The 26,047-nt window shown below is 36.0% G+C and overlaps 1 protein-coding gene across 1 annotated transcript in view; it reads right to left on the bottom strand.

Moving 5' to 3' along the window:
• Nucleotides 1-26,047, bottom strand: part of LOC122895475 (phospholipid-transporting ATPase ABCA3-like) — a 169,910-nt gene that overhangs the window by 127,495 nt on the left and 16,368 nt on the right. Inside the window, exons 4-10 of the mRNA XM_044232902.1 lie at nucleotides 25,731-25,872; nucleotides 21,102-21,361; nucleotides 18,547-18,671; nucleotides 17,054-17,163; nucleotides 10,430-10,603; nucleotides 7,558-7,739; nucleotides 3,802-3,939 (exon numbers count right to left, since the gene is read on the bottom strand). Of these exons, the coding sequence (XP_044088837.1) occupies nucleotides 3,802-3,939; nucleotides 7,558-7,739; nucleotides 10,430-10,603; nucleotides 17,054-17,163; nucleotides 18,547-18,671; nucleotides 21,102-21,361; nucleotides 25,731-25,872 (1,131 nt within the window). The remainder of the gene's footprint in view (nucleotides 1-3,801; nucleotides 3,940-7,557; nucleotides 7,740-10,429; nucleotides 10,604-17,053; nucleotides 17,164-18,546; nucleotides 18,672-21,101; nucleotides 21,362-25,730; nucleotides 25,873-26,047) is intronic.

The following is a 26,047-nucleotide window of genomic DNA, read 5'->3' as shown; positions in this document are numbered from 1 at the left end:
AGAAAAAAGAAAGGTCTCAAGTACACAACCTAACCCTACACCTAAAGGAGCTGGAGGAAGAACACAAAGCAAGCCCAAATCCAGCAGGAGAAGAGAAATAATAAAGATCAGAGCTGAAAGCAGTGAAATAGAAACCAAAAGAACAGGAGCTTGTTCTTTGAAAGAATTAACTAGGAGCTGGTTCTTTGAAAGAATGAAAGATTGATAAACCCTTGGCCAGACTTACCAAAAAGAAAAGAGAAAGGACCGAAATAAATAAAATCATGAATGAAAAGAGGAGATATCACAACCAACACCAAAGAAATACGAACAATTATAAGAATATATTTTGATCAATTTTATGCCAGCAAATTTGACAATCTGGGAAGAAATGGATACATTCCTAGAGACTTACAAACTACCAAAACAGAACCAGGAAGAAACAGAAAACCGGAAAAGACCCATACCAGTAAAGAGATTGAAGCAGTAATCAAAAATCTTCCAACAAACAAGAGCCCAGGGCCAGATGGCTTCCCAGGGAATTCTACCAAGCATTTAAAGAAGAATTAATACCTACTCTACCGAAACTATAGAAATGGAAGGAAAACCTCCAAACTCACTTTATGAGGCCAGCATTACCTTCATCCCAAAACCAGACAAAGACCCAATCAAAAAGGAGAATTACAGACCAATATTCCTGATGAAGATGGATGCAAAAATTCTCACCAAAATACTAGCTAATAGGATCCAACAAGTCATTAAAAGTATTATTCACAACAAACAAGTGGGATTTATTCTGGGGCTGCAAGGTTGGTTCAACATTCACAAAACAACTTGATAAAATACGTTAATAAAAGAAAGAACAAGAACCATATGTTACTCTCAATAGATGCTGAAAAAGCATTTGACAAAGCAAGCATCGCTTCCTGATCAAAACTCTTCACAGTGTAGGCATAGAGGGTAGATTCCTCAATATCATCAAAGCCATCTATGAAAAACCCAGAGTGAATATCATTCTCAATGGGGAAAAACTGAGAGCTTTTCCCCTAAGGTCAGGAACATGACAGGGCTGTCTACTGTCATCACTGTTATTCAACATAGTACTGGAAGTCCCAGCCTCAGCAATCAGACAACAAAAAGAAATAAAAGGCATCTGAATTGGCAAAGGAGAAGTCAAACTCTCACTCTTTGTAGATGATATGGTCCTTTATGTGGAAAACCCAAAGACTCCACCCAAAACTGCTAGAACTCATACAGGAATTCAGTAAAGTGTCAGGATATAAAATCAATGCACAGAAATCAGTTGCATTTCTATACCAACAGCAAGACAGAAGAATGAGAAATTAAGGAGTCAATCCCATTTACAACTGTATCCAAAACCATAAAATACCTAGGAATAAACCTAACTAAGGAGGCAAAGAATCTGTATTCAGAAAACTATAAAGTCCTCATGAAAGAAATTAGGAAGACACAAGGTAAAGGAAAAATGTTCCATGCTCATGGATTGGAAGAACAAATATTGTGAAAATGTCTCTGCTACCTAAAGCAATCTACACATTTAATGCAATCCCTATCAAAATACCATCCATTTTTTTTCAAAGAAATAGAACAAATAATTTTAAAATTTATATGGAACCAGAAAGGACCTCAAATTGCCAGAGGAATGTTGAAAAAGAAAACCAAAGTTGGCATCATCACAATTCCAGACTTCAAGCTCTATTACAAAGCTGTAATCCTCAAGACAGTATGATACTGGCACAAAAACAAACACATAGATCAATGGAAAAGAATAGACAGCCCAGAAATGGACCCTCAACTCTATGGTCAACTAATCTTTAACAAAGTAGGAAAAAATATCCAATGGAAAAAAGACAGTCTCTTCAACAAATGCTTTTGGTAAAATTGGACAGCCACATGCAGAAGAATGAAACTGGACCATTTCCTTACACCACACATGATAACAGACTCCAAATGGATGAAAGACCTCAATGTGAGATAGGAATCCATCCAAATCTTTGAGGAGAACAGAGGCAATAACCTCTTGGACCTCAGCTGCTCCAACTTCTTTCTAGAAACATTGCCAAAGGCCAGGGAAGCAGGGCAAAAATCAACAATTGGGACTTCATCAAGATCAAAAGCTTTGCACAGCAAAGGAAACAATCAACAAAAACAAAAGACAACCAAAAGAATGGGAGATATCTGATATACCTACTCTGTGCTTACTGAGTTATCACAACAGCAAATATTTGAGATATTTGCAAATGACGTATCAGATAAAGGGCTAGTATCCAAAAATCTATAAATAACTTATCAAACTCAACACCCAATTAACAAGTAATCTAATATAAAGGAATGGGCAGAAGACATGAACAGACATTTCTGCAAAGAAGACATCCAACTGGCCAACAGACACATGAAAAAATCCTCAACATCACTTGGCATCAGGGAAATACAAATCAAAACCACTGTGAGATATCACCTCACACCAGTCAGAAAGGCTAAAATTAACAAGTCAGGAAATGACAGATGTTGACAAGAATGTGAAGAAAGGGGAACCCTCCTACATAGTTAATGGGAATGCAAGCTGGTGCAGCCACTCTGGAAAACAGCATGGAGGTTCCTCAAAAAGTTGAAAATAGAGCTGACCTATGACCCACCAATAGCACTGCTAGGTGTTTACCTTCAAAATACAAATGTAGCAATACAAAGGGGCACATGCATGTGAATGTTTATAGCAGCAATGTGCACAATAGCCAAACTAGGGAGTTTCACTGCTAGGAAATCAGCATGAAAAGTGGATCCACAGACCCACTCCCCAGTGAAACAAGAAAAGTTGTGACAATTCAAAAACAAAACAACAAAAAAATCACATATCATCTTCAGGAATTGTCCTAAGGGAGCACAGGAAACAAGAAACATGTATTTAAGAAAATCTACTACAACTTGGTAAATGACAGACTTGCTGTTTTTAACATGCTAGTCTAGTTTCTCATTCTAGGAATTATTCTAGTTTACTCCTCTTCCTTCAGTGTCCTCCCACCCCCCAGTATTCTCAGTTCTGTTGGCAATCTCTTGGATCTGTCCATTTGTCTTCATGTACACTTCCACAACCCTTACCCAATTCTTATTTCTTATAAAAAGTAGCACCCAATCTTCTTTTTCCCATTCTTTTCCTTTTCAACTCCCCACCCTTCAACACCCTGTTTTCCATACTGTAGCCAAAATGATCTTTAAAACACGTGTATCATTTTCCTCTTGTGATCACCAATCAATGGCTTTCCAATGAAGATATTTACTATCATTCTTTTGCCTCCAAATATACTGACTTCTTTTTGCTCCTCAAATACATGGAGATCTTTCTCACCTCAGTTCATTGAATTTGCTATTTGCTGACTGTAGGTATTATTCTTTTCTTACTTAGCTTTTCAAAAAAATTAGCTCTACTCATTTTTCAGATCTCAGCTCAAAGGTCATCTCCTCAGAAAGATTTCCCTTTAACTACATTTAGTGTCATCCTCTGCACTTACACTCAGATGTTACTAAGGTACCTAGCTTATTTTCTTCACAGAATTTAATACAAAATTGAAATATCACTTGTTGCCAAGCCCATGAGAGGAGATTAAAAGCATGATGAAGTAAATACTATATTGTAAAGATATATCTATGCATTCTATGAATGTCTCTTAAATTACAATTATACTGATTATGACCCATTCATTATTAAGCATATTATTTGTTTTCTAGAAATGGCCAGTTACAAATCCAGGGCACAGTATATAGCTTTCAGTCTTTGCAGGAAAAAGAGACCTTGGAAACAAATACCTTGTGCAAATGTTTGATCTGGATACCTGCCACCAAAGTAGTAGGTTCAGGCTCAAAATACTTGTTTGGAGCTTCCCCACAGTTTTTCATCTCTTCTTTTTTCCTTCTAGTTTTTGGCTCACCAAACCAGTAGGAGTGCTACAAAGAAAGCCAAAATGTAATTACTAGGATGAGCTTTCAGAAATGAAGCATTTCATCTGAACACATCTATAATGAATAAAATGACTGACTATTATTAATCAAAATGTGCCTACAAAGAAAAGTCCAGGACCAGATATCATCACTGATACCAAGCATTTAAACAAGAGTTAACGAAAATTGTTCTCTAAGCCTTTCAAAAATGTAAGAGAAAGGAACCGTTTCTAACTCATTCTATGAGCTCAGTATTACTTGAAAAGCAAACTCCAAAGTAAGACAAAGACATCACAAGGAAAATAAACTACAGACCAATATCCCTTACTAATATAGATTTTTTTTCCTTTTTTAAATTTTTTTTAATTTTTTATAAACATATAATATATTTTTATCCCCCAGGGTGCAGGTCTGTGAATTGTCAGGTTTACACTTGTAAACTAAATCTAATAGCATACCAAAAGGACTATTCATCATGGGATTTATCCTAGGAATTCAGAGTGGTTTAACATAAAAAAATCAATCAATGAAATATATCACACTAATAGAACAAATGGAACATGATAATTTCAACTGATACAAATAAAGCCTCTGACAAAGTGTTTCATGATAAAAAAAAAAAAAACCACTTGGAAAACTAGGAACAGTTTCTTGAAATTCATCAGGGAACTTGTGAAAAAACCCACAGCTTAGTCTTCAATAGTGAAAGACTTAAGCTTTTCCTCTAAAATCAGGAATAAGACAAGGATACCTGCTTTCATCCTTGCTATTCACAGAAATAACAGATATCCAAACTGGAAAGAAAGAAGTAAAACTACCTATATTTGAAGATAATGTGATTCTACATACTGATGTGCCCAAAGAATCCTCTCCTATATACACTATTAGAGCTAATAAACAAATTCAGCAAAGAGGCAGAATACAAGATCAACATGTATACATCAGTTGTGAACTATGAACAATACGAAAAGAAAATCCTATTCTAACAATTCTATTTATAATAGCATCCAAAAGAGTAAAATACTTAGGAACAAAGAGAGGTGAACGACTCATATACTGAAACTATAACACCTCAATGAAAGAATTTAAAGACAATATAAATAAAAATCCAAAAAAGAAGAAGAAAGTTCATGGACTGAAAGGCAATATTTTTCTGGTGGTGTGGGGGGGGTGATTCCGAGATCATCACTGTGTGCTTTGCACTGATTCCCAGAGTTCCCTGCATCACAGGGCTCCAGGGGCCCACAGTGCTGACATGTTCTTTCCTGGCTGCTTTCCTTTCCTGTCTCATTTCCCCCTCTTTCTGATCCTTACAAATAAATTTCAAACCCTGTGAGAGACAGCATTTTTAAGACAGCACTACTACTTAAAGCAATCAACAGATTCACTGTAATTCCTGTAAATATTCTAATGGTTACTTTTACAGATATAGAGAAGCTGATCTCAAGTTCTTATGGACTCCAAGACCTCCTAATAGCCAAAACAATCTTGAAAAAGAAGAGAAAAAGCTGGATGACATTTTCAGATTTTAAAACTTACTATAAAACTATAGTAATCAAACAGTGTGGTATTGACAAAAGAACAGATGTATAGGCCAATGCAATAAACTTAAGTATGTATGAAACCATACATTTATGGTCAATCAATTTGCAACAAGGGTGCTAAGACCATTTAATGGAGAAAAAGCAGTCTTTCCAAAGAATGGTATTGGGACAAAAGGATATCCACAGCCAAAAAATGAAGCTGAATCCCTATCTCATACTATATGAAAATCAACTCAAAACTGATCAGTGATCTAAATTTAACAGATAAAACCATACAATTCTTTTTTTTAAACCATCAAATTCTTAGAAGAAAACACAGGGGTAAATTTTGATGACTTTGGATTAGATATTACACAAAATTCACAACCAACAAAAATTTTTTAATTGGTTTTGAATCAAAGTTTAAAATTATTGTGCATGGAAGAGCACTACAAAGAGAACGAAAAGACAACCCAGAGAATGGAATAAAATATTTGTAAATCATGTATCTGATAAGGTTCTACTGTCCAGAATAAATATTAAAAAAAAAGTCACAGAGTTTGAATAGACATTTCTGTAAGTAACATATCTAATGGCCAAGAAGCAAGCCCATGAAAATATCTCAACATGATTAATCATTAGGGAAATGCATATCAAAACCATGAGACCACTTTATACCCACAAGGATGGCCATAATAAAGGAAAAAGAATAAAGGAAAAAAAATAAAAAAAGAAAGAAAAGCCTGTGGAGAAATTGGAACCCCGGTACATTGCTTGTGGGAATGTACAAATGCTGCAGTCACTGCAGAAAACAGTGATTACTGAAGACAGGAAACAGAATTATCCTAAGTACTAGCACTTCTACTCCAAGGTATATTCCCAAAAGAACTGAAACAGGTACACAAGCAAATATTTAAAGATAAATATTCCTAGCAGCGCTATTCAAACAGCCAAAAGATGTCCTACATTTCTAACTATAGGTTGATAAAGGAATTGTCCTATATACTTACAAGGGAATGTTATTCAGTAATCAAAAAGAATGAAGTGCTGATACATATTCATGGGTAAACTTCAAAAACATTATGTTAAGTGAAAGAAGCTGAATAGTCACATATTATATGATTTTATTTATACAAGACATCCAGAATAGTAAGTCCATAGAAAAAGAAAGCTGATTAGTGCTTGCTAGGGGCTTTGGGATAGGGAAAAATGGGATGTGATTTCTTAATGGGTATAAGGCTTTATTTTGGGGGGTGATAAATATTTTGGAACTAGATATGTGCAAGTACATTATAAATGTACTAACCTCCACTGTTTTGTTCCACTTCAAAATAGTTAGTTTTAACATATGAATTTCATTGGAATTAAAAATTTTAATGTGAAAAAAGAAATGAAGTACTCTAAGAACTTGAAAAAACACTGGCTTGGTTTACTCTGTGGCTATTGCATACTTCAAGGGATTGAACTTTGCAGCAAAATTTTGTATGATTTATGTTTCTAGGATTTAGAAGTAAAAATTGTTTTGAAATGTTAGTGTTCAGGAAGAAGAGAAAAAACGGAATTATTCAACAATGAAGTCACAGCAAATGCATTTAATCACACTCAGAATACTTTCTTTGTACTGTATATTATTCAGGAATAATGTGGAGGGCAAGATGCAGAAACTCTTTCACTCTAAATAAACTGGTCTACTCCTTGAAAGTAAACAGGTGGTAAGGACAGAGATACGGGAAATAACCAATCCTCTACTTACTAGGATCTAAGAAATCATCGCATGTTATTTAGCTGGGAAAATCTTCTGCAGACTTTCAGGTTTCTTTATCCCTCAATCTAATTTACTATGTACCATGTAGCTGAAGAAGAGTTCTATTATTCACAATTTTTAAATGTATGGGGTTTCAGTGTCTTATCCACAGATATGCATTTGCATATGTGGAAGGCTTTAAGAGATCAAGAAATAGCTAGCATTTTCATATGGCTGGCATGCACAGGCAAATTATTCTGCATCTGACCTTTTGATTTTCCTATAAATATTTAAAGAAATAGGCTCAAAAGAAAAAGGACTATGACTTTTTATAATAACAACAGCATTAGTACTCACCATAAGAAAAAAGTACCATGGTTGGGGCACACCATACTGCCCTGGAAAGACAGTTTCTATATACCAGGTCACAAGGCCATACAAGAAAGCATCAAGTAAAAGCATCAACAAAATATAGCCAAACGTGAGATTATCCTCAAGGTTGACTGGTGTCCAAATATTATTCCATCTAATACCAATTTCTGAAATAAAAAGGAGATACCATGGATGACAGCTCTGTGAAACAGCAAAGAAAAAAGTTGATACTCTAAGTCCTGTCACTGTGAATTATCTATATGTTAATACTCTTATTGTTTAAGTCATCTAAGAAAATGATAGAATATGTAATAATACTGGGTTCTTCTGACCTCAATTTAGAATCTACAAAAATAAATAGGAATGACTGAGACAGGGTCAATGAATGAAACAATAATAACAAAAACGGCAAGAAAAAAGCAAGTCTATTAGATCCTATTTTTCTAACCCTTCATACTAAATTCACATTTAAACTACCATCAGAGTACATAAATCTGGAAAAATATTCAACAGCACTAGAGATGGATGCTGACTACACTACGAAGCAGAAGAAAAAGAGATTTTGCTTAAATATAGTTCTGGGGCACCTGGGTAGCTCAGTTGGTTAAGTGTCCAACTCTTGATTTTGGCTCAGGTCATGATGTCAGGGTCATAAGATCCAGCCCTGCACTAGGCTCCATGCTGGGTGTTGAGCTTGCTTGATTCTCTCTCTCCCTCTCCCTCTGCTCTTCCTCCCCCACTCACACACATGGCACATACAACTCTCTCTAAATCGATCAATAAATAAAGTTCTGGTAGAAGAGAAAAAGAAAATTAGAAAAGTTATCCTTTGTGGGGCACCTGGGTGGCTCAATGGGTTAAAGCCTCTGCCTTCGGCTCAGGTCATGATCCCAGGGTCCTGGGATTGAGCCCCGCATCGGGCTCTCTGCTCTGCCGGGAACCTGCTTCTCCTCCTCTCTCTCTGCCTGCCTTTCTGCCTACTTGTGATCTCTGTCTGTCAAATAAATAACTAAAATTTAAAAAAATTATCTTAAAAAAAGTTATCCTTTGTTCTATTTCTTCTATTTTTGGACAAAGTATAGCATAACTGAAAAAGCATGGGGGCTTGCAGTGAACTCTTAATTCAAAGACATTTCATGAATATGGTCAGTGAAACTTGTCCTTTCTTCAGCTTCAGCCTCCCTTTCCTATAGATCAATAGCATCAGAATATTCACTAGCGTGGTGTATTTGAAAAAGCTATAAAAAAGTAATAGTTTAAGAAAAAGTATTTGGTAGAGTTAAAAATTATCAAAATGAAAGCCATTTTGAGAGACCGTGAACAGCAAATTAGAAACAACAACAAAGGTAGAATGCAATTTTAGGAAGTCTGCTGTACCTTGAGAAATCCTCCTAGCCAGAACACAACAGGAGTTCGTGAAAGAGAAAATATAGAAAACAATAACTAAATAAAATAAACTAACCCAATAAAAAATAATTCAATTAGAAAACCAAAAAGTGGGTGCCTGGGTGGCTCAGTTGGTTAAACACCTGCCTTCGGCTCAGGTCATGATCCTGGAGTCCTGTATCGAGCTCCACATTGGGCTCCCAGCTCTGTGGGGAGTCTGCTTCTTCCTCTGACCCTCTCCCCTCTAATGCTCTCACTCTCTTTCTCTCTCTCTCTCAAATAAATAAGTAAAAACCTTTTAAAAAACTAATTAGAAAACCAAAAAGTATACATTCTGTTGTAGACTAAGCCAATGAAAATCCCACATCCAGATAAATACCAGTGAAATTTTAATGTTTCAGGTATAAAGAAAGAAAAATGCAAGTATCCATACAGAAATCATATGTATATTCTTCTGATTGGCTGTTAATTGGGAGTAGGTTTTTGTTCATAGGTGAAAAAATTAAGTCCTTAATCATCTTTATTAATGAATAAATGTAATGAAATTCCCACTAAATCCCGGTAAGAGTTTTCATAGATTTTGATAAAGTGATTCTCAAAGTGACATGAATAAAAAACAAGGTCTGGGGATAAGAACACATTAAGACTTGTTATAAAGCTATGAGAAAACCATTGTAGTACTGACACAAAAGTAGAATAAAAGAGATCAAAAGAATGGAAAAAATCACCAGAAAGATACATGCAAATGTGGAAACTTGACATAAAACAAAGATGGAATTTGAAACCAGTAGAGATCAACAAATTATCCAATAAATGATGGTAATAGCTTGATTTTAATATGGAAAATAAAATTAAATTCTTAGCTCAAACTGGCAGAAGTATCTACTCTGCACTTACTGAGTTATCACAATAGCAATAACAATCAAAGCTAAGCTATGAATATCTTATAAGATAGTGTTTTTATATTGAAAAAATTATTTACATTAGTATGCATAATGTTTGAGCAAATATATGTGTATTGTTATACTAACAGCAAAAAACTGGAAACTACTTAAATATACATTGCTAGAGAACTAATCATTATAGTACGTCACAATGGATGGAATATTAAATGACTGTGTAAAAAGTTAATATTTCTCTATGTGAGAAGAGGTCTAACAGATTATTAAGTTAAATAAAGCAAGCAAAAAAATAAATAAATAAATAAAGCAGGAGAACAGGCTTAAAACTACTTTGAGAGTATAACTGGAGGCTTATTGTGGAGTAATGGGGAACTCCTAATTTTTCACAGCTCTGATTTTTCTTTTTTTTAGTTCACGTAACTGTTTTTACAATAAACAAGCAAATCTAGGGATAAATAATTTGTATAGGATTTTCTTACTTCCTTACCCACTGTCCCACCTATGTTGTCTCAATTCCACCTTTCAAGGAATCAAACAGCAAAGGCAAAATTTGCAGGGCAAACACATACGTCTTACTTCCAACTTGAGCAGATGACTAATCCCTAGTGCCAATGCAACATTTGAGCTGAGACAGGCAGCCACCTTCTTGGTAAGGGTCAACTGTCCGTAGACTTGAATAATGGTATTAAATGGAAAGAAACTGGCAAAATATAGGAGACTTCCAGCAGAAGCAGCCAAATGGACTGAAAATAAGGAAATTATGAGGTCACTCTAAAGCAATATGCAAAATAATGACTTTTTCTACAACATTATAGAGAAAAGAATGTAATCTCTATGAGGGAAGAGTATTTGTCTTTCTTTTTCATCCTTGTATCACTATCAGGCTCACAGTACATGCTCCCTAAATATGTGTTAAATAAATTAATTAATAGTTTGTGTACAGGATATTTATAGTCATTTAAATGAAGATTTATTCATGAGCACTGGGCTTGAGAAATTATAAATGCACACAATCAGTAAATAACAGCTAGAGTTTCCAGAGTCTTAAGTACTGGGTAGAATAAAAAGCTCTGTATGAAGTTTTAAACATATGCTTCCAAAAAAAAAAGAAAGAAAAAAATAAACATATGCTTCCAATCTCAATCACGATGCCCCAAATAAAGAATAGCTGAATAGGGGTGCCTGGGTGGCTCAGTGTGTTAAAGCCTCTGCATTCTTTTTTGTTTTTTAATCTTTTAATTTTTTTAATTTATTTTTATTTTTTTAATTAAATTTATTTGTTTTTAGCATAACAGTATTCATTATTTTTTCACCACACCCAGTGCCATGCAATCCGTGCCCTCTACAATACCCACCACCTGGTACCCCAACCCCCCGCCACCCCCCGCCACTTCAAACCCCTCAGATTGTTTTTCAGAGTCCATAGTCTCTCATGATTCACCTCCCTTTCTAATTTACCCAAATTCCCTTCTCCTCTCTAATGCCCCTTGTCCTCCATGCTATTTGTTATGCTCCACAAATAAGTGAAACCATATGATAATTGACTCTCTCTGCTTGACTTATTTCACTCAGCATCATCTCTTCCAGTCCTGTCCATGTTGCTACAAAAGTTGGGTATTCATCCTTTCTGATGGAGGCATAATACTCCATAGTGTATGTGGACCACATTTTCCTTATCCATTCGTCTGTTGAAGGGCATGTTGGTTCTTTCCATAGTTTGGCGACCGTGGCCATTGCTGCTATTAACATTGGGGTACAGATGGCCCTTCTTTTCACTACATCTGTATCTTTGGGGTAAATACCCAGGCCTCTGCATTCTGCTCAGGTCATGATCCCAGAGTCCTGGGATTGAGCCCCGCATCAGGCTCTCTGCTCAGCAGGAGGCCTGCTTCCTCCTCTCTCTCTGCCTGCCTCTCTGCCTACTTGTGATCTCTGTCTGTCAAATTAATAAATAAAATCTTAAAAAAAAAGAATAGCTGAATAAATTGCTAACTACTGAGAGTTGAATATGGTTAGCTCCATAAGCATTGGATCCTATGGGCTCACAAAAGAATTCTTGTTAAGATTATCATTGAGATGACATAAAGTCAACATTAAAGAAGAAAGCAAAAACACCCAAATCATGGTCAACTAATCTTCAACAAAGCAGGAAAGAATATCCAATGGAAAAAAGACACTCTCTTCAACAAATGGTGTTGGGCAAACTGGACAGCCACATGAAGAAGAATGAAACTGGACCACTTTCTCAAATCATATACAAAAATAAATTCAGAATGGATCAAAGACCTCAAGTTGAGACAGGAAACCATTGAAATCCTAGAGGAGAACACAGGCAGCAACCTCTTTGACTTAGGCCATATCACCTGCTTGCTAGGCACATCGTTGGAGACAAGGGAAACAAAAGCAATAATGAACTCCTAGGACTTCTGCATGTTGAGGAAACAAAACTAAAAGGCAACCTATGGAATGGGAAAAGATATTTGCAAACAACCTATCTGATGAAGAGTATCTAAAATCTATAAAGAACTTATCAAATTCAACACCTGAAAAACAAATAATCCAGTTTAGAAATGGGCAGAAGACACAAATAGACATTTTTCCAAAGAAGACATCCAGATGGCTTACAGATACATGAAAAGATGCTCAGCATCACTCAGGATCAGGGAAATACAAATCAAAACCATGATGAGAAACCACCTCAGACCTATCAGAATGGCTAAAATTAACAGCACAAGAAACAACAGATGTTGGCAAGGATATGGAGAAAGAGGAACACTCTTACACTGTTGGTAGGAATGAAAACTAGTGCAGCCACTCCAGACAACAGTATGGAGGTTCTTCAAAAAGTTCAAAAAGTTCAAAAATAGAACTATCCTACAACCCAGCAATTGTACTACTCGGTATTTACCCAGAGGATATAAAAATTATAGATTCAGAGGGGTACATGAACCCCAATGTTCATAGCAGCATTATCAATGATAGCCAAACTATGGAAAGAGTCCAAAGGTCTACTTACTGATAAAGAAGATGTAGTACAACACACACACACACACACACACACACTCCACAGTGGAATATTACTCAGCCATCAAAAAGAATGAAATCCTGCCCTATACCATGATGTAGATGGAACTACTAAATGAAATGTCAGAGGAAGACAAATACCTTATGATTTCACTCATATGTGGAATTAGGAAACAAAACAGATGAACACAGGAGAAGGGGGAAAGAAAAAGAGAGAGGAAAAGCGTAAGAGACTCTTAATTATAGAGAACACACTGAGGGTTGATGGAGGGAGGTGGGTTGTGGACGGGCTAAATGGATAATGTGTATTAAGGGGGGCACATGTTGTGATGAGCAAGGGCTGCTATATGTAAGTAATGAACTGCCAAATTCTACTTCTGCAACCAGTATTACACTATATGTTAACTAACTAGAATTTAAATAAAAACTTGAAATAAAAAAAATAAAGTTAAAAAGGCAAACACAAAAAAACACTCAAATTACAATGATATCAACTGTCTCCTTCTTCCTTTAAATCACTTTATTGAGGTATAACTGACATATAAAGAATTGTACATACTTAATGTAAACAACTTGATGAGTCTGGAGGTAGGTATATACCTGTGAATACTCGTGAATACATTATAATCTATGCTATAAACATATCTATCACCTCCCAAAGTTTCCTTCTGCCCTGTTTACTTATTATCTTTTTGGTGATAATGAATACTTAACATAAAATGTACCTCTTAGCAAGTTTTTTAAGTGTATAGTACAGTATTACTGTAATACTACAGTATTACTATTACTTATAGGCACTATGTCTTTTAGTAGATCTCTAAGATACTTCTTCATCTTGCATAATGAAACTCTGTACCCTTTCACTAATACCTCCCTGCTTCCCTTTCCCCCAACTCCCAGGAAACCACTATTCTATACTATGTATAATGTATGACTACTTTAGATTTTTTTTAAATTTAATATTAATTTAATTCAGTATAAATCAATTGTGTGGTTTTTTAAAATTTTAATTCCAGTATAGTTAACATACAGTGTTTATTCATTTCAGATGTATAATATAGTGATTCAATGGTTATATATATTACTCAGTGCTTATCAAGATAAGTGTACTTTTTTTTAATTTATTTTTTATTTCTTTTCAGCATAACAGTATTCATTGTTTTTGCACCACACCCAGTGCTCCATGCAATCCATGCCCTTTCTAATACCCACCACCTGGTTCCCCCAACCTCCCACCCCACACCACTTAAAATCCCTCAGATTGTTTTTCAGAGTCCATAGTCTCTCATGGTTCACCTCCCCCTTCCAATTTCCCCCAACTCCCTTCTCCTCTCTAACTCCCAAGATGCCCTTCAAAGATGAATGGATAAGGAAGATGTGGTCCATATATACTATGGAGTTATTATGCCTCCATCAGAAAGGATGAATACCCAACTTTTGCAGCAACATGGACGGGACTGGAAGAGATTATGCTGAGTGAAGTAAGTCAAGCAGAAAGAGTCAATTATCATATGGTTTCACTAATTTGTGGAGCATAACAAATAGCATGGAGGACATGGGGAGTTAGTTTTTTTTTTAAGATTTTATTTATTGGCAAAAATAAACTTTTTGGACTTCATCAAAATCAAAAGCTTCTGCACAGCAAAGGAAACAGTCAAAAAAACAAAGAGGCAACCCACGGAATGGGAGAAGATATTTGCAAATGACAGTACAGACAATAGGTTGATATCCAGGATCTATAATGAACTCCTCAAACTCAACACACACGAAACAGGCAAACATATCAAAAAATGGGCAGAAGATATGAACAGACACTTCTCCGATCAAGACATACAAATGGCTATCAGACACATGAAAAAATGTTCATCATCATTAGCCCTCAGGGAGATTCAAATTAAAACCACATTGAGATATCACCTTACACCAGTTAAAATGGCCAAAATTAACAAGACAGGAAACAACATGTGTTGGAGAGGATGTGGAGAAAGGGGAACCCTCTTACACTGTTGGTGGGAATGCAAGTTGGTGCAGCCTCTTTGGAGAACAGTGTGGAGATTCCTCAAGAAATTAAAAATAGAGCTTCCCTATGACCCTGCAATTGCACTCCTGGGTATTTACCCCAAAGATACAGCTGTCGTGAAAAGAAGGGCCATCTGTACCCCAATGTTTATAGCAGCAATGGCCACGGTCACCAAACTATGGAAAGAACCAAGATGCCCTTCAACAGACGAATGGATAAGGAAGATGTGGTCCATATACACTATGGAGTATTATGCCTCCATCAGAAAGGATGAATACCCAACTTTTGTAGCAACATGGACGGGACTGGAAGAGATTATGCTGAGTGAAATAAGTCAAGCAGAGAGAGTCAGTTATCATATGGTTTCACTTATTTGTGGAGCATAACAAATAGCATGGAGGACAAGGGGCGTTAGGGAGGAGTAGGGAATTTGGGTAAATTGGAAGGGGAGGTGAACCATGAGAGACTATGGACTCTGAAAAACAGTCTGAGGGGTTTGACGTGGCAGGGGGGTGGGAGGCTGGGGTACCAGGTGGTGGGTATTATAGAGGGCACGGCTTGCATGGAGCACTGGCTGTGGTGAAAAAATAATGAATACTGTTTTTCTAAAACTAAATAAATTGGAAAAAAAGATTTTATTTATTGACAGAGAGAGAGAGAGATCGCAAGTAGGCAGAGCAGCAGGCAGGGTTGGGGAGGGGGAAGCGGGCTCCCTGCTGAGCAGAGAGCCTCAATCCCAGGACCCCGAGATCATGACATGAGCTGAAGGCAGAGACTTAACCCACTGAGCCACCCAGGTGCCCCTACTTTACATTTCTTATATAAGTGGCATCATGTCTTATTTTCTTTGTCTTGCTTGTTTACAACCTAATGTCTTCTAGGGTCAGTATTTTTACAAATGGCAGAATTTCCTTTGTTTGTAAGGCAGAAAAATATCCCTTTGAATGTATATACCACATATTTTTTAGCCATTCATCCACTGAAGGACAATTTAGGTTGCTTTTGTGGTTTGTCTATTGTGAATAATGAATACAACAATGCAGATATTTCACTTATTTATTTCTACATTTTTACTTATCTATTAATTTTTTTCCCATCATGATATATGTATTCCTTAATACCAGTCCCCTATTTTCCCCATCCCCCATTCATGTCCCCTTTGGTAACCATCAGTCTGTTCTCCACAATTAAGAGTCTGTTTCTTAGTTTATTTCTCTCTTTTTCTCCCTTTGGTCATTTGTTTAGTTTCTTAAATTCTCACATGAGTGAAATCGTATAGCATATGTCTTTCTCTGACTCACTTATTTTGCTTAGCATTATACTTTCTAGCTCCACCCATGTTATTGCATATGGCAAGACTTCATTTTTTATGGCTGAATAATATTATACACCACATCTTCTTTGTTCGTTCATCAATTGATGGATACCTGGGCTGCTTCCACATCTTAGATATTGTAAATAATGCTGTTATCAACATAGGGGTGCATGTATCCCTTTTTATTAGTGTTTTTGTATTTTAGGATAGATACCTAGTCGTGTGATTTCTGAACCATAGAGTAGTTTTTTTAAATTTTTTAAAAAAGATTTTATTTTATTTTTTTTAAGAATTTATTTATTTATTTGACAGAGAGAGATCACAAGTAGACAGAAAGGCAGGCAGAGAGTGAGAGAGAGGGGAGCAGTCTCCCTGCTGAGCAGAGAGCCCGATGCGGGACTCGATCCCAGGACCCCAAGATCATGACCTGAGCCGAAGGCAGCGGCTTAACCCACTGAGCCACCCACAGACAGAGATCCCAAGTAGGCAGAGAGAGAGATTGGGAAGCTGACTTCCTGCTGAGCAGAGAGCCCGATGCAGGGTTCAATCCCAGTGCCCTGGGATCATGACCTGAGCTGAAGGCAGAGGCTTTAACCCACTGAGCCACCCAGGTGCCCAATTATAGAGTAGTTTTATTTTTAAATTTGAAGGGATGGATGAAACAGGTGAAGGGAATTAAGGGCACACTTATCATAATTTGCACTGAGTAATGTACATAATTACTGAATCACTGTATTGTATACCTGAAACTAATATAACACTATACATTAATTACAGTGGAATTTAGTAAACAAATACCCCAAAAATCTATTATAGAATGAGTCTTAGACTTACCTTTATTGAAGAACGTGCTAACCATAAAGGCAAAGAATATTGAAGCAATGGCGTAACACATAAGAAAGACAAAGATGAAACTACCGTCACTGAAGCGAAAGATTGGCTCACTGAAAATCTACAAAAAACCAATTATGACATCAGGTAAGGTACATGATAAATTACTGTCACATAAACATAAGAAAAGAGGGGAAAATGATAGTGCTAATGTGGTAGATTACTGCTAAGTGACTGAAACTCAATTAGATGAAATTTAACTAAGCAACTTATTTCTTACAAAAGGGTTTATGTTTTTCTCAGAGATATAGCAGCCTCTAAGTTTCCACAGCAGAAATAAAATCTGTATTTCATTCTCCTGGCACCTGACACCAACCGGTTCACCATAAAATTACCTTTTACCTGCAAAATCAGCAAAAACTAAGATGTCTAACACATGTAGCTATTCAGCACTTGAAAGGTAGCTAGTGTGACTGAGGAACTAAATTTTTTTTTAAAAGATTTTTATTTATTTATTTGACAGACAGATCACAAGTAGGCAGAGAGGCAGGCAGAGAGAGAGAGAGGAGGAGGAAGCAGGCTCCCCATTGAGCAGAGAGCCCGATGCGGGGCTCAATCCCAGGACCCTGAGATCATGACCCGAGCTGAAGGCAGAGGCTTTAACCCACTGAGCCAACCAGGCGCCCCATGAGGAACTAAATTTTTATTTTCATTTAATTTTAGTTATCTTGATTTAAATTGAAAAAATGAAGGCAGTGTCTAATACAGATCAAGTATTTCTTTTTTTTTTTTTTTAAAGAATACTTTTATTTTTTTAAGGATTTTATTTATTTATTTGATGGAGAGAACACAAGTAGCAGAGTGGCAGGTAAAGAGAGAGGGAAAAGTAGGCTCTCCGTGGAGCAGGGAGCCCAAGGTAGGGCTCAATCTCTAGGGATAGTGACCTGAGCCGATGGCAGACGTTCAACAGACTGAGCCACCCAGGCACCCCCGGATCAAGTATTTCTGATGAAAATATAGCGTATGAATTCAGATGTGCTGTAAATATAAAACACACCCTGAAGTAAGAAGACAGTACAAAAAAATGTAGGGGTGCCTGGGTGGCTCAGTTGGTTAAGAATCTGCCTTCAGCTCAAGTCATGATCCTGGGGTCCTGGGATATAGCCCTGTGTCGGGCTCCCTGCTACGTGGGAAGTCTGTTCCCCCCACCCCGCCCCCGCACCATTCTCATGCTCTCTCTCTCAAATAAATAAATCTCTCGCTCTTTCAAATAAATCAATAATATAAATAAATAAATACAATGTAAAAAAGAATGTAAAAAAATCTCTTCATTTTTAAATTGGTTGCATATTATTTTGTATGTATTAGGTTAAATTTAAAATATCATTAACATAATTTCACCTGTTTTTTATGGTTTTAAAAATTTCTACTGGTTACTAAAAAACCAGTATGACATATGTGACTCATGGTATTTTTACTGGGTAGCATGAAATTACACACTTGCCTTGGCAGAGAATAAAATACATATCATAGAGATAATAATAATATAAAAAAAGAAGAATGTGAAGAAATAGGCAGCCCAGATGATCCAGTTTTTAAGTCCAATTATAAGCTGGTACTCCTGTAGGAAAGTCAACACAAATCAAATATTAAATGTATCAGCAATTCATACCACTTACATATATTTTTCTATTTAAATCTCCATAAAAAACTATGTGAATGGTTAATATCATCTCCATGTTATGAATAAGAAAAGTCAAGTCTCAGAAAGTATGCCATTCAAAATTATGCAGTCAATTAGGGCAGTGCTGGCATTAAAATAGACTTCTCCTGAGTTCAGAGATCTTTCTTCATTACCACACCTTATAACAGAACAAAAGGTAAAACATCTAAAATTAAAACTCTGAAATATTAAGCTCTCTTTTCTATTATACTCTACTTCCTGGAGTATAAGAAAAGTGTGTCTTTTTTTTTTTTTTTAATCCAGTTGACTATACTTATGTTTATTCCTTTTAGGCAACATGTCTTTATCCCCATCTAGTTGTTTTCAAGATTTTCTTTTTGGTCTTTAATTTTCAACAGTTCGAATATACTGTGTGTGTGTGTGTGTGTGTGTGCATGTGTGTGTGTGTGTATGTGTGTGTGTGTGCACATTATTTTTCCTGTTGTGTGTTCTCTGAGCTTCTTAGACCTGTGATTTGATGTCTATCATTAATTTTGGAAAATTCTCTGCTGTTATTTCTTTGGCTCTATTCTCTTATCTCCTTTTTGGGGATTTAACTTGTGTATATGTTATACTATTTATATTGTCCTATACTTTTTAAATGCTTTATTCTGGATTTTTACTTTTTACATTTATGTTTTACATTTTACAATTTTGTCTTTGCATTTCAGTTTGTGTAATTTCAACTGTCATATTCAAAACTATGATTCTTTCCTCAAGTCTAGTGATGAGCCCATCAAAAGTGTTCTTCATTTTTGTTAGCATGTTTTTTATGTCTAGAAATTCTATTTAACTCCTTATAGTTTTTATCTGTCTGATAATATTACCTATCTGATCTTGCGTGTTACCTACTGTGTAGAAAAGAGTTAACAAAGGAGGCCCAAGACTACTATTCTTAGAAAGGCAGGTAATGGGCACTGGATGTTATATGCAACTGATGAATCAATAAACTCTATCTCTGAAACTAATAATACACTATATGTTAATTGAATTTAAATAAAAAATAAATTAATTTGAAAAAAAAAAGAAAGACATATTTACAAGTTGGCCCTTGGCTGGTATATGGGAACTTGGTTGGTAAACTGCTCCCTACACTGATACAAAACTTTCCTTAAATGATAAGTGTAGATGACTGTGCCAAAAGTGTTGGTACAAACACTATGGTTTATGCTGAATACCTGCTTTCTAGGAGTGTGGAATTTTGGTAAATGCTAGGCAAAGGGTGTCTACTTGACCAGTCCCCATCAAAATGTCGGGTGCTAAATCTCTAATGGACTCCCCTGGACACAAACATCACAAACATACTGCTGGATTTTCTTCACAAATGTACTGCTGAGTTTTCATTGCTGGGGCAAGAGTGTGCTCTGTGTGACCTCTTGTGGGGTTAACTGAAGAAGCCTGCAGGTGAATTCCTCCAGGCTTTGCCTGTGCCATATCCTCTTCTGAGCCAGCTAGGTTTATTTACTTGCTATACCACTATAATAATGCCTAGCTGTGAGCATTAACTGTACGCCAAGTCCCACTAGTCCTTCTAGAGAATTTCAGAAACTAGGGGCTATCTTGAGGATCCTGGACACATCTACCTTTCCCTTAGAGCCTTTAAATAATTAATTATAGTAATTTAAAATTCCTTGTCTGCTATTTCCAACATTTGTGTTTTATCTGTGTCTGGTTCTGGTTACTGATTTGCCTCTTTGGACCAAGATTTTTTCTTAATTTTTGGTGTGCCTAATAATTTTTTTGTTGACACCCAGACATTAGGGTAACAGATATGAAGGTAAAGGCCTAAGATGTGGGGTTTTATGTTAATTTAGCCAGGACCTGTTCATTGATACTCTAATTATTAAAGGCTTTAAATCCCTCCAGTGACCTTTTTTGTCCCCCTGCATGCCTTTAGGTTTTCTCTTCCCATTGCTCCCAAGAGACAAGTTTCTTTCTGAAATTCTGCCAGCTTGAAAAACTGACAAATGGTATCAGTACTCACTTTTCTTATTTTACGTTTCCTGCTACTGGGATGTAACAACTACCCACTAATGACAAATATATAGAAATAATCCAACTCTCTATACAAAAGAGTCCCACATGCCTAAAAACATTTTTACAGAAACAGATGAACATAGAGGTGAAAAAAGAGAGAGGCAAACCATAGAACAGACTCTTAACTATACAGAGCAAAAATAGGTGATGGGGATTAAAGAGAGCACTTGTGATGGGCCCCAGGTGTTGTATATAAGTGATGAATCTCTAAATTCTACATTATATGTTAACTAACTGGAATTTAAATAAATGGAATTTAATAAGAACTTGAAACAAAGAAACTGAGATTACCTTCAATCTTTTTTCCCTTTCCCATACAATGGATCGCATGATGGAAAGTACAGTTGGAGAGAACATCAGGATGAACATCAAAGGGAGGAAGGAACTAGTGATCCAAATTAATCCATCATGAGAATAAGCTGGGTGTGGAAATCTCTGTATAAAGATACTGATATTATCAAACAGTTTCTGGCTAGCACTGCTTTCATGATACAGCATGATGGCCTTATCCAAGGCATGCTGTACGGCCAGGAACCCTTCTCTGATGTACCCTGCAAGAGAAAACAAACAATGTCAAATAAAACAGACTAAGGAATTGCTCAGACACATAAATAACATGGTAATTCAAGTAAGTCATAGTTTGTCACCTACAGAACACAAATTTACTGGTGTATCGAGTCTAAATGCACATAATTACCCTGAAAACATATCATTGTTTTGACACAGAAATAAGGGATACATCTTCAGCTGAATCTGATTCACATCTTCCCAAAATTAAATATACTTAATAACAGTGGAAGGCTTGCTAATGTAATCTATATTTTAAAAATAAGGCAGATTTAATTAAATATTAGAGAGATGAAGAAACACAAAAATGAAGTTCAGAATCACAGATAAATTCTACAGAGTAATGCAGGAAAATGCAAGAAAAATTGGTCCACGTTAACCATACAACTAAAAAGCAGCCATACAACTAAAAGACAACTTAGGGTTTGTTTTTTTTTTTAAAGATTTTATGTATTTACTTGACAGAGAGAAACCACAAGTAGATGGAGAGGCAGGCAGAGAGAGAGAGGGAAGCAGGCTCCCTGCTGAGCAGAGAGCCCAACGCAGGACTCGATCCCAGGACCCTGAGATCATGACCTGAGCCGAAGGCAGCGGCTTAACCCACTGAGCCACCCAGGCGCCCCTAGGGTTTAATTGTTTTTATCCATTTTCTAAAATTAGAACTCTGATCATTAATTTTGCACTTTTCCATTTTTCTAATATGAACAATTAAAACTATAAAATTCTAAGCATGGCTTTAGCTATAATCCTTCAGTTTTGCTCCCATATCTTAACATGTCAGGTTTTCTTATTATTCAATTTAAAATATTTTCTGATTTCTTTGTGACTTCTTTGACTCATTACACTCTATATGATTTCAGTCTTTTTAATTTCAATGAGATTTATTTTACAACTCAATATAAGAGTTATTCCGGTGAAAATGCCATGTGAACTTAAAAAGAATGTGTATTCTACCACTGTTGAGTAATTGTTCTGTAAATGTCAATCATCTCAGGGAAACTTAGAACATTCTTCATATCATCTACTTCTTTACAATTTTTTTTTTGTTTAGATGTTCTGTCAACTATTGAGAGAAGGATATTAATATCTCCATTGACAACTATGGTATTGCCCAATTCTCCCTTTAATTCTGTCAATTTTTGCTTCATGTATTTTGAAGCTGTTATTAAATATATACATATTTAGAATTGTTATATCTTCCTGACAAATTGATCCTTTGCCTTGAAATCTGTCTTATCAGATATGTGTATACCTGCTCCAGCCACTTTATGGTTACTATCTTTAATCACATTTAAGACACTTTTTAAAAATTAACATATAATGTATTATTTGCCCCAGGGGTACAGGTCTGTGAATAATCAGACTTAACATTTCATAGCACTCACCATAGCACATACCCTCCCCAATGTCCATGACCCAGCCACCATATCCCTAGACCCGTACCCCCCAGCAACCCTCAGTTTGTTACACATTTAAGACTCTTAAGGCCATTTTTCTACACATACGTTTTTCTTCTCTCTTCTTTTACCCATCAGGGATTCTAATTACATGTATGTTAGAACTTTTGGTATTGCTCCACATTTCAATGAAAGTCAGTTTTTTTGTTTTTCAAACTGAATACATTTTATTGTTCCAAGTTCATTTACTCTTTCTTCTGTTATCTTCATTATTAAATCTGTCCTATATTTTCCAATTCTAGACTTTGTTTTATTCCTTTTTTATGGTTTCTAATTCTCTGCTGAGACTTGCCACTTCTTTCATTGTACACATTTTAATTCAATGACTGAGAATAGTTATAATAGCCACCTTACAATAAGTTCTTATCTGCTAGTTCCATATTCTGAGTTTTTTTTGGAGTCTCAGTTGATATTAAGATGCAGTACACAAAACCACTCTAATAGTAATACTTTATTAGTTTAAGAGTAGAAAGACTAGGGGCACCCGGGTAGCTCAGTCGGTTAAGCGTCTGCCTTCAGCTCAGGTGGCAATCCCAGGTTTCTGGGATTGTGCCCCATGTTGGGCTCCCTGCTCAGTGGGGAGTCTGCTTCTCCCTCTCCTCCCTACTTATGCTCTCTCTTGCTATTTCTGTTGCTGTCTCTCTCTCTCAAATAATAATATTAATAATAATAATAGTAGCAGTAGTAAAAAATTTTAAAAAGAATAGACTAATAGAAAAAAAGAATTTTAGGACATTATTTTAAACAGTTTTGGGAAAACTATTTTCCTCTCTGTGGTTAGAAAAATAATACTGAATCCCTAGCCCAACTACACACAAACATGAACTACTTCCTCATGGATTAACAACCAAATTACAGAAGGAAAAACCATAAAGAGGAAATAGTAGAAGAATATTTTTGAAGTAGGGATGGACTTATGAGAGCCCAGAAAAAGACCATGTGGTCAAAATATGACAAATTACATCTAATTAAAGATCTCTGCTATTTCAATAAAGGACAGCATAGATAAAATCAAAAGTTGGAAAAACATACTTTCAAAATTTGGAACCAATAATATATCTGAAAACATGGAACTCCCAAATAAATATAAATCTTTAAATAGATATCTAAACAAAATGTGTGTTAGATTATTTGAAACTGTGTTCTGTGGAGGAATGTTGTTTTAAGCTTTAAAATATCACAAAAGTTCATTTGTGGTAATATAACTGAAAATTTAAGCGTGGTTTTCCACTCCTCCCTTGGTTCATGTACTAGATTATCTTAATTTTCTACTCATTTCCCTGCCAATCTTTCTTAGTCTTTGTACCTTTGTCCTCCTTTGTTGACCTAGCATTCAGTCCTTTGTCCTTCCTTCTCTAACATTCCCCCGGCCCAAAACAGCATGGTATTAAGGAAATCTAAGGATATATATTGTTTGTTCTCAAGTATTGTGCTACTTGAAGTTGAGAAGTGAAATAAAATCAAATCCCAAGAAAAGTTATTCTCTGAAATATCTTGATCATTTATATAATTATTATATAAATTGTGAAACACAGGCCACAGTACTATTTGCTCTGCAACAGTAGACAACAAAAACCAAAGATAAACCATGAGTGTTATCACTTGGAGATATGCATCCACTACCATAATAAATCATTTCTCCTATTAAAGCTGAATATTGCTATAACCTGTGTCTCTCATAATTTCCAGGAGAAATTTCATACTCCTTCACCTACATGTCAGGTCTTTAATGGCCTTTTTGCCTCTTAACCTCATTTCTTTTTTTTTTTAATTTTATTTATTTATTTGAAAGACAGAGCTTATAAGTAGGCAGAGAGACAGAGAGGGAAGCAGGCTTCCTGCCAAGCAGAGAGCCTGATGTGGGACTCGATCCCAGGATCAAGCCAAAGGCAGAGGCTTCTGAGCCAAAGGCAGAGGCTTTACCCCACTGAGCTACCCAGGCGCCCCTTAACCTCATTTATAACAGCCTTACATGCACCATCTATTCTAGTTAATAAAGAAAGAAAACAAACAAAAGGCCATGCAGTTCCCCGAATGTGGCATCCTGTCCTGTATGTGTTCATGATTTTACTTCCACTGCCTGAAATAATCCCCACCCATCTCCAACTAACTATTTAAATACATGTATGTATTGACTCAGTTTAATCCTTAAACTTAAATTCAATCTTAGAGTAGACTCTGTAAGGATTATTTTTAAGGACTGTCTAATAGGCTCAACTATTCTTTTACTGATTTTAAGTTGTTTCCAACTTTTGTTCCTTGTGCTAGAATATGCACAGCTTTTTTCTTCTATAAATATTTGCTAAAGATGAAAATCTCAAGATATTTGGTAAATCCAAAGTTCTACATCAATGGTTTTTCATGTAAGATAATTTTCAAAATAAAAATCTGAATTAAAAATTACCACAGTTTGGGGGTGCCTGGGTGGCTCAGTGGGTTAAAGCCTCTGCCTTTGGCTCGGGTCATGATCCCAGGGTCCTGGGATCGAGCCCCACATCAGGCTCCCTGCTCAGCAGGGAGCCTGCTTCCCCCTCTCTCTCTGCCTGCCTCTCTGCCTACTTGTGATCTCTGTCTGTCAAATAAATAAATGAAATATTTTTTAAAATTACCACAACTTAAAAACTTTTAGATCAAATCAGTAAAATTATATATAGACATGAATAGGCAAGCGATGCCAACAAATGAAGGTATTTGTATTTGGAAAGCAAAACACTAAACCACCACTTATGTATAGAATTGAAAGTAGTTTTGATAAAATATAAATTAAATTTAAAAATTACAAGTTAAGAACATATATACAATGGGTATATACATGTATAAAACATACATATAACCATATGTGTAGGTAAACATGCAACTGAGATAATGAAATAACGATGTTTGACGATTTGCGCACCAGGACTTCCTCCATCATCATAATCTGCATTCCTGGGTCCTACAGAGGGATGAACAGGAAAGAGTAAGGATGTCTTCCAGCCCAGTCTCTCTGGCCACATCAAAGATCTCTGTATCCTCACAAAACGCAGATGATATTTTACCTAGAAGCAGCAATAGGAAACAAATCATGTTTAAAACCATATAAAACTGAAATGTACATATTAAAAATAAAGAAAAGTTGAGTCCAAATGGGAAAACACATGGTTTGAAAGATGAGAGTCATCTGATGTCAGTGATTCTGAACACTTAGAAATTACAGTGACTGAATTCTTCTCC

The sequence above is a fragment of the Neovison vison genome, chromosome 14 (assembly GCF_020171115.1).
Source record: "Neovison vison isolate M4711 chromosome 14, ASM_NN_V1, whole genome shotgun sequence".
In the NCBI taxonomy this organism is placed as follows: Eukaryota; Metazoa; Chordata; class Mammalia; order Carnivora; family Mustelidae; genus Neogale; species Neogale vison.
The sequence above is the reverse complement of the archived record's forward strand: the minus strand, read 5'-3'. Positions and strand labels throughout refer to the sequence as shown.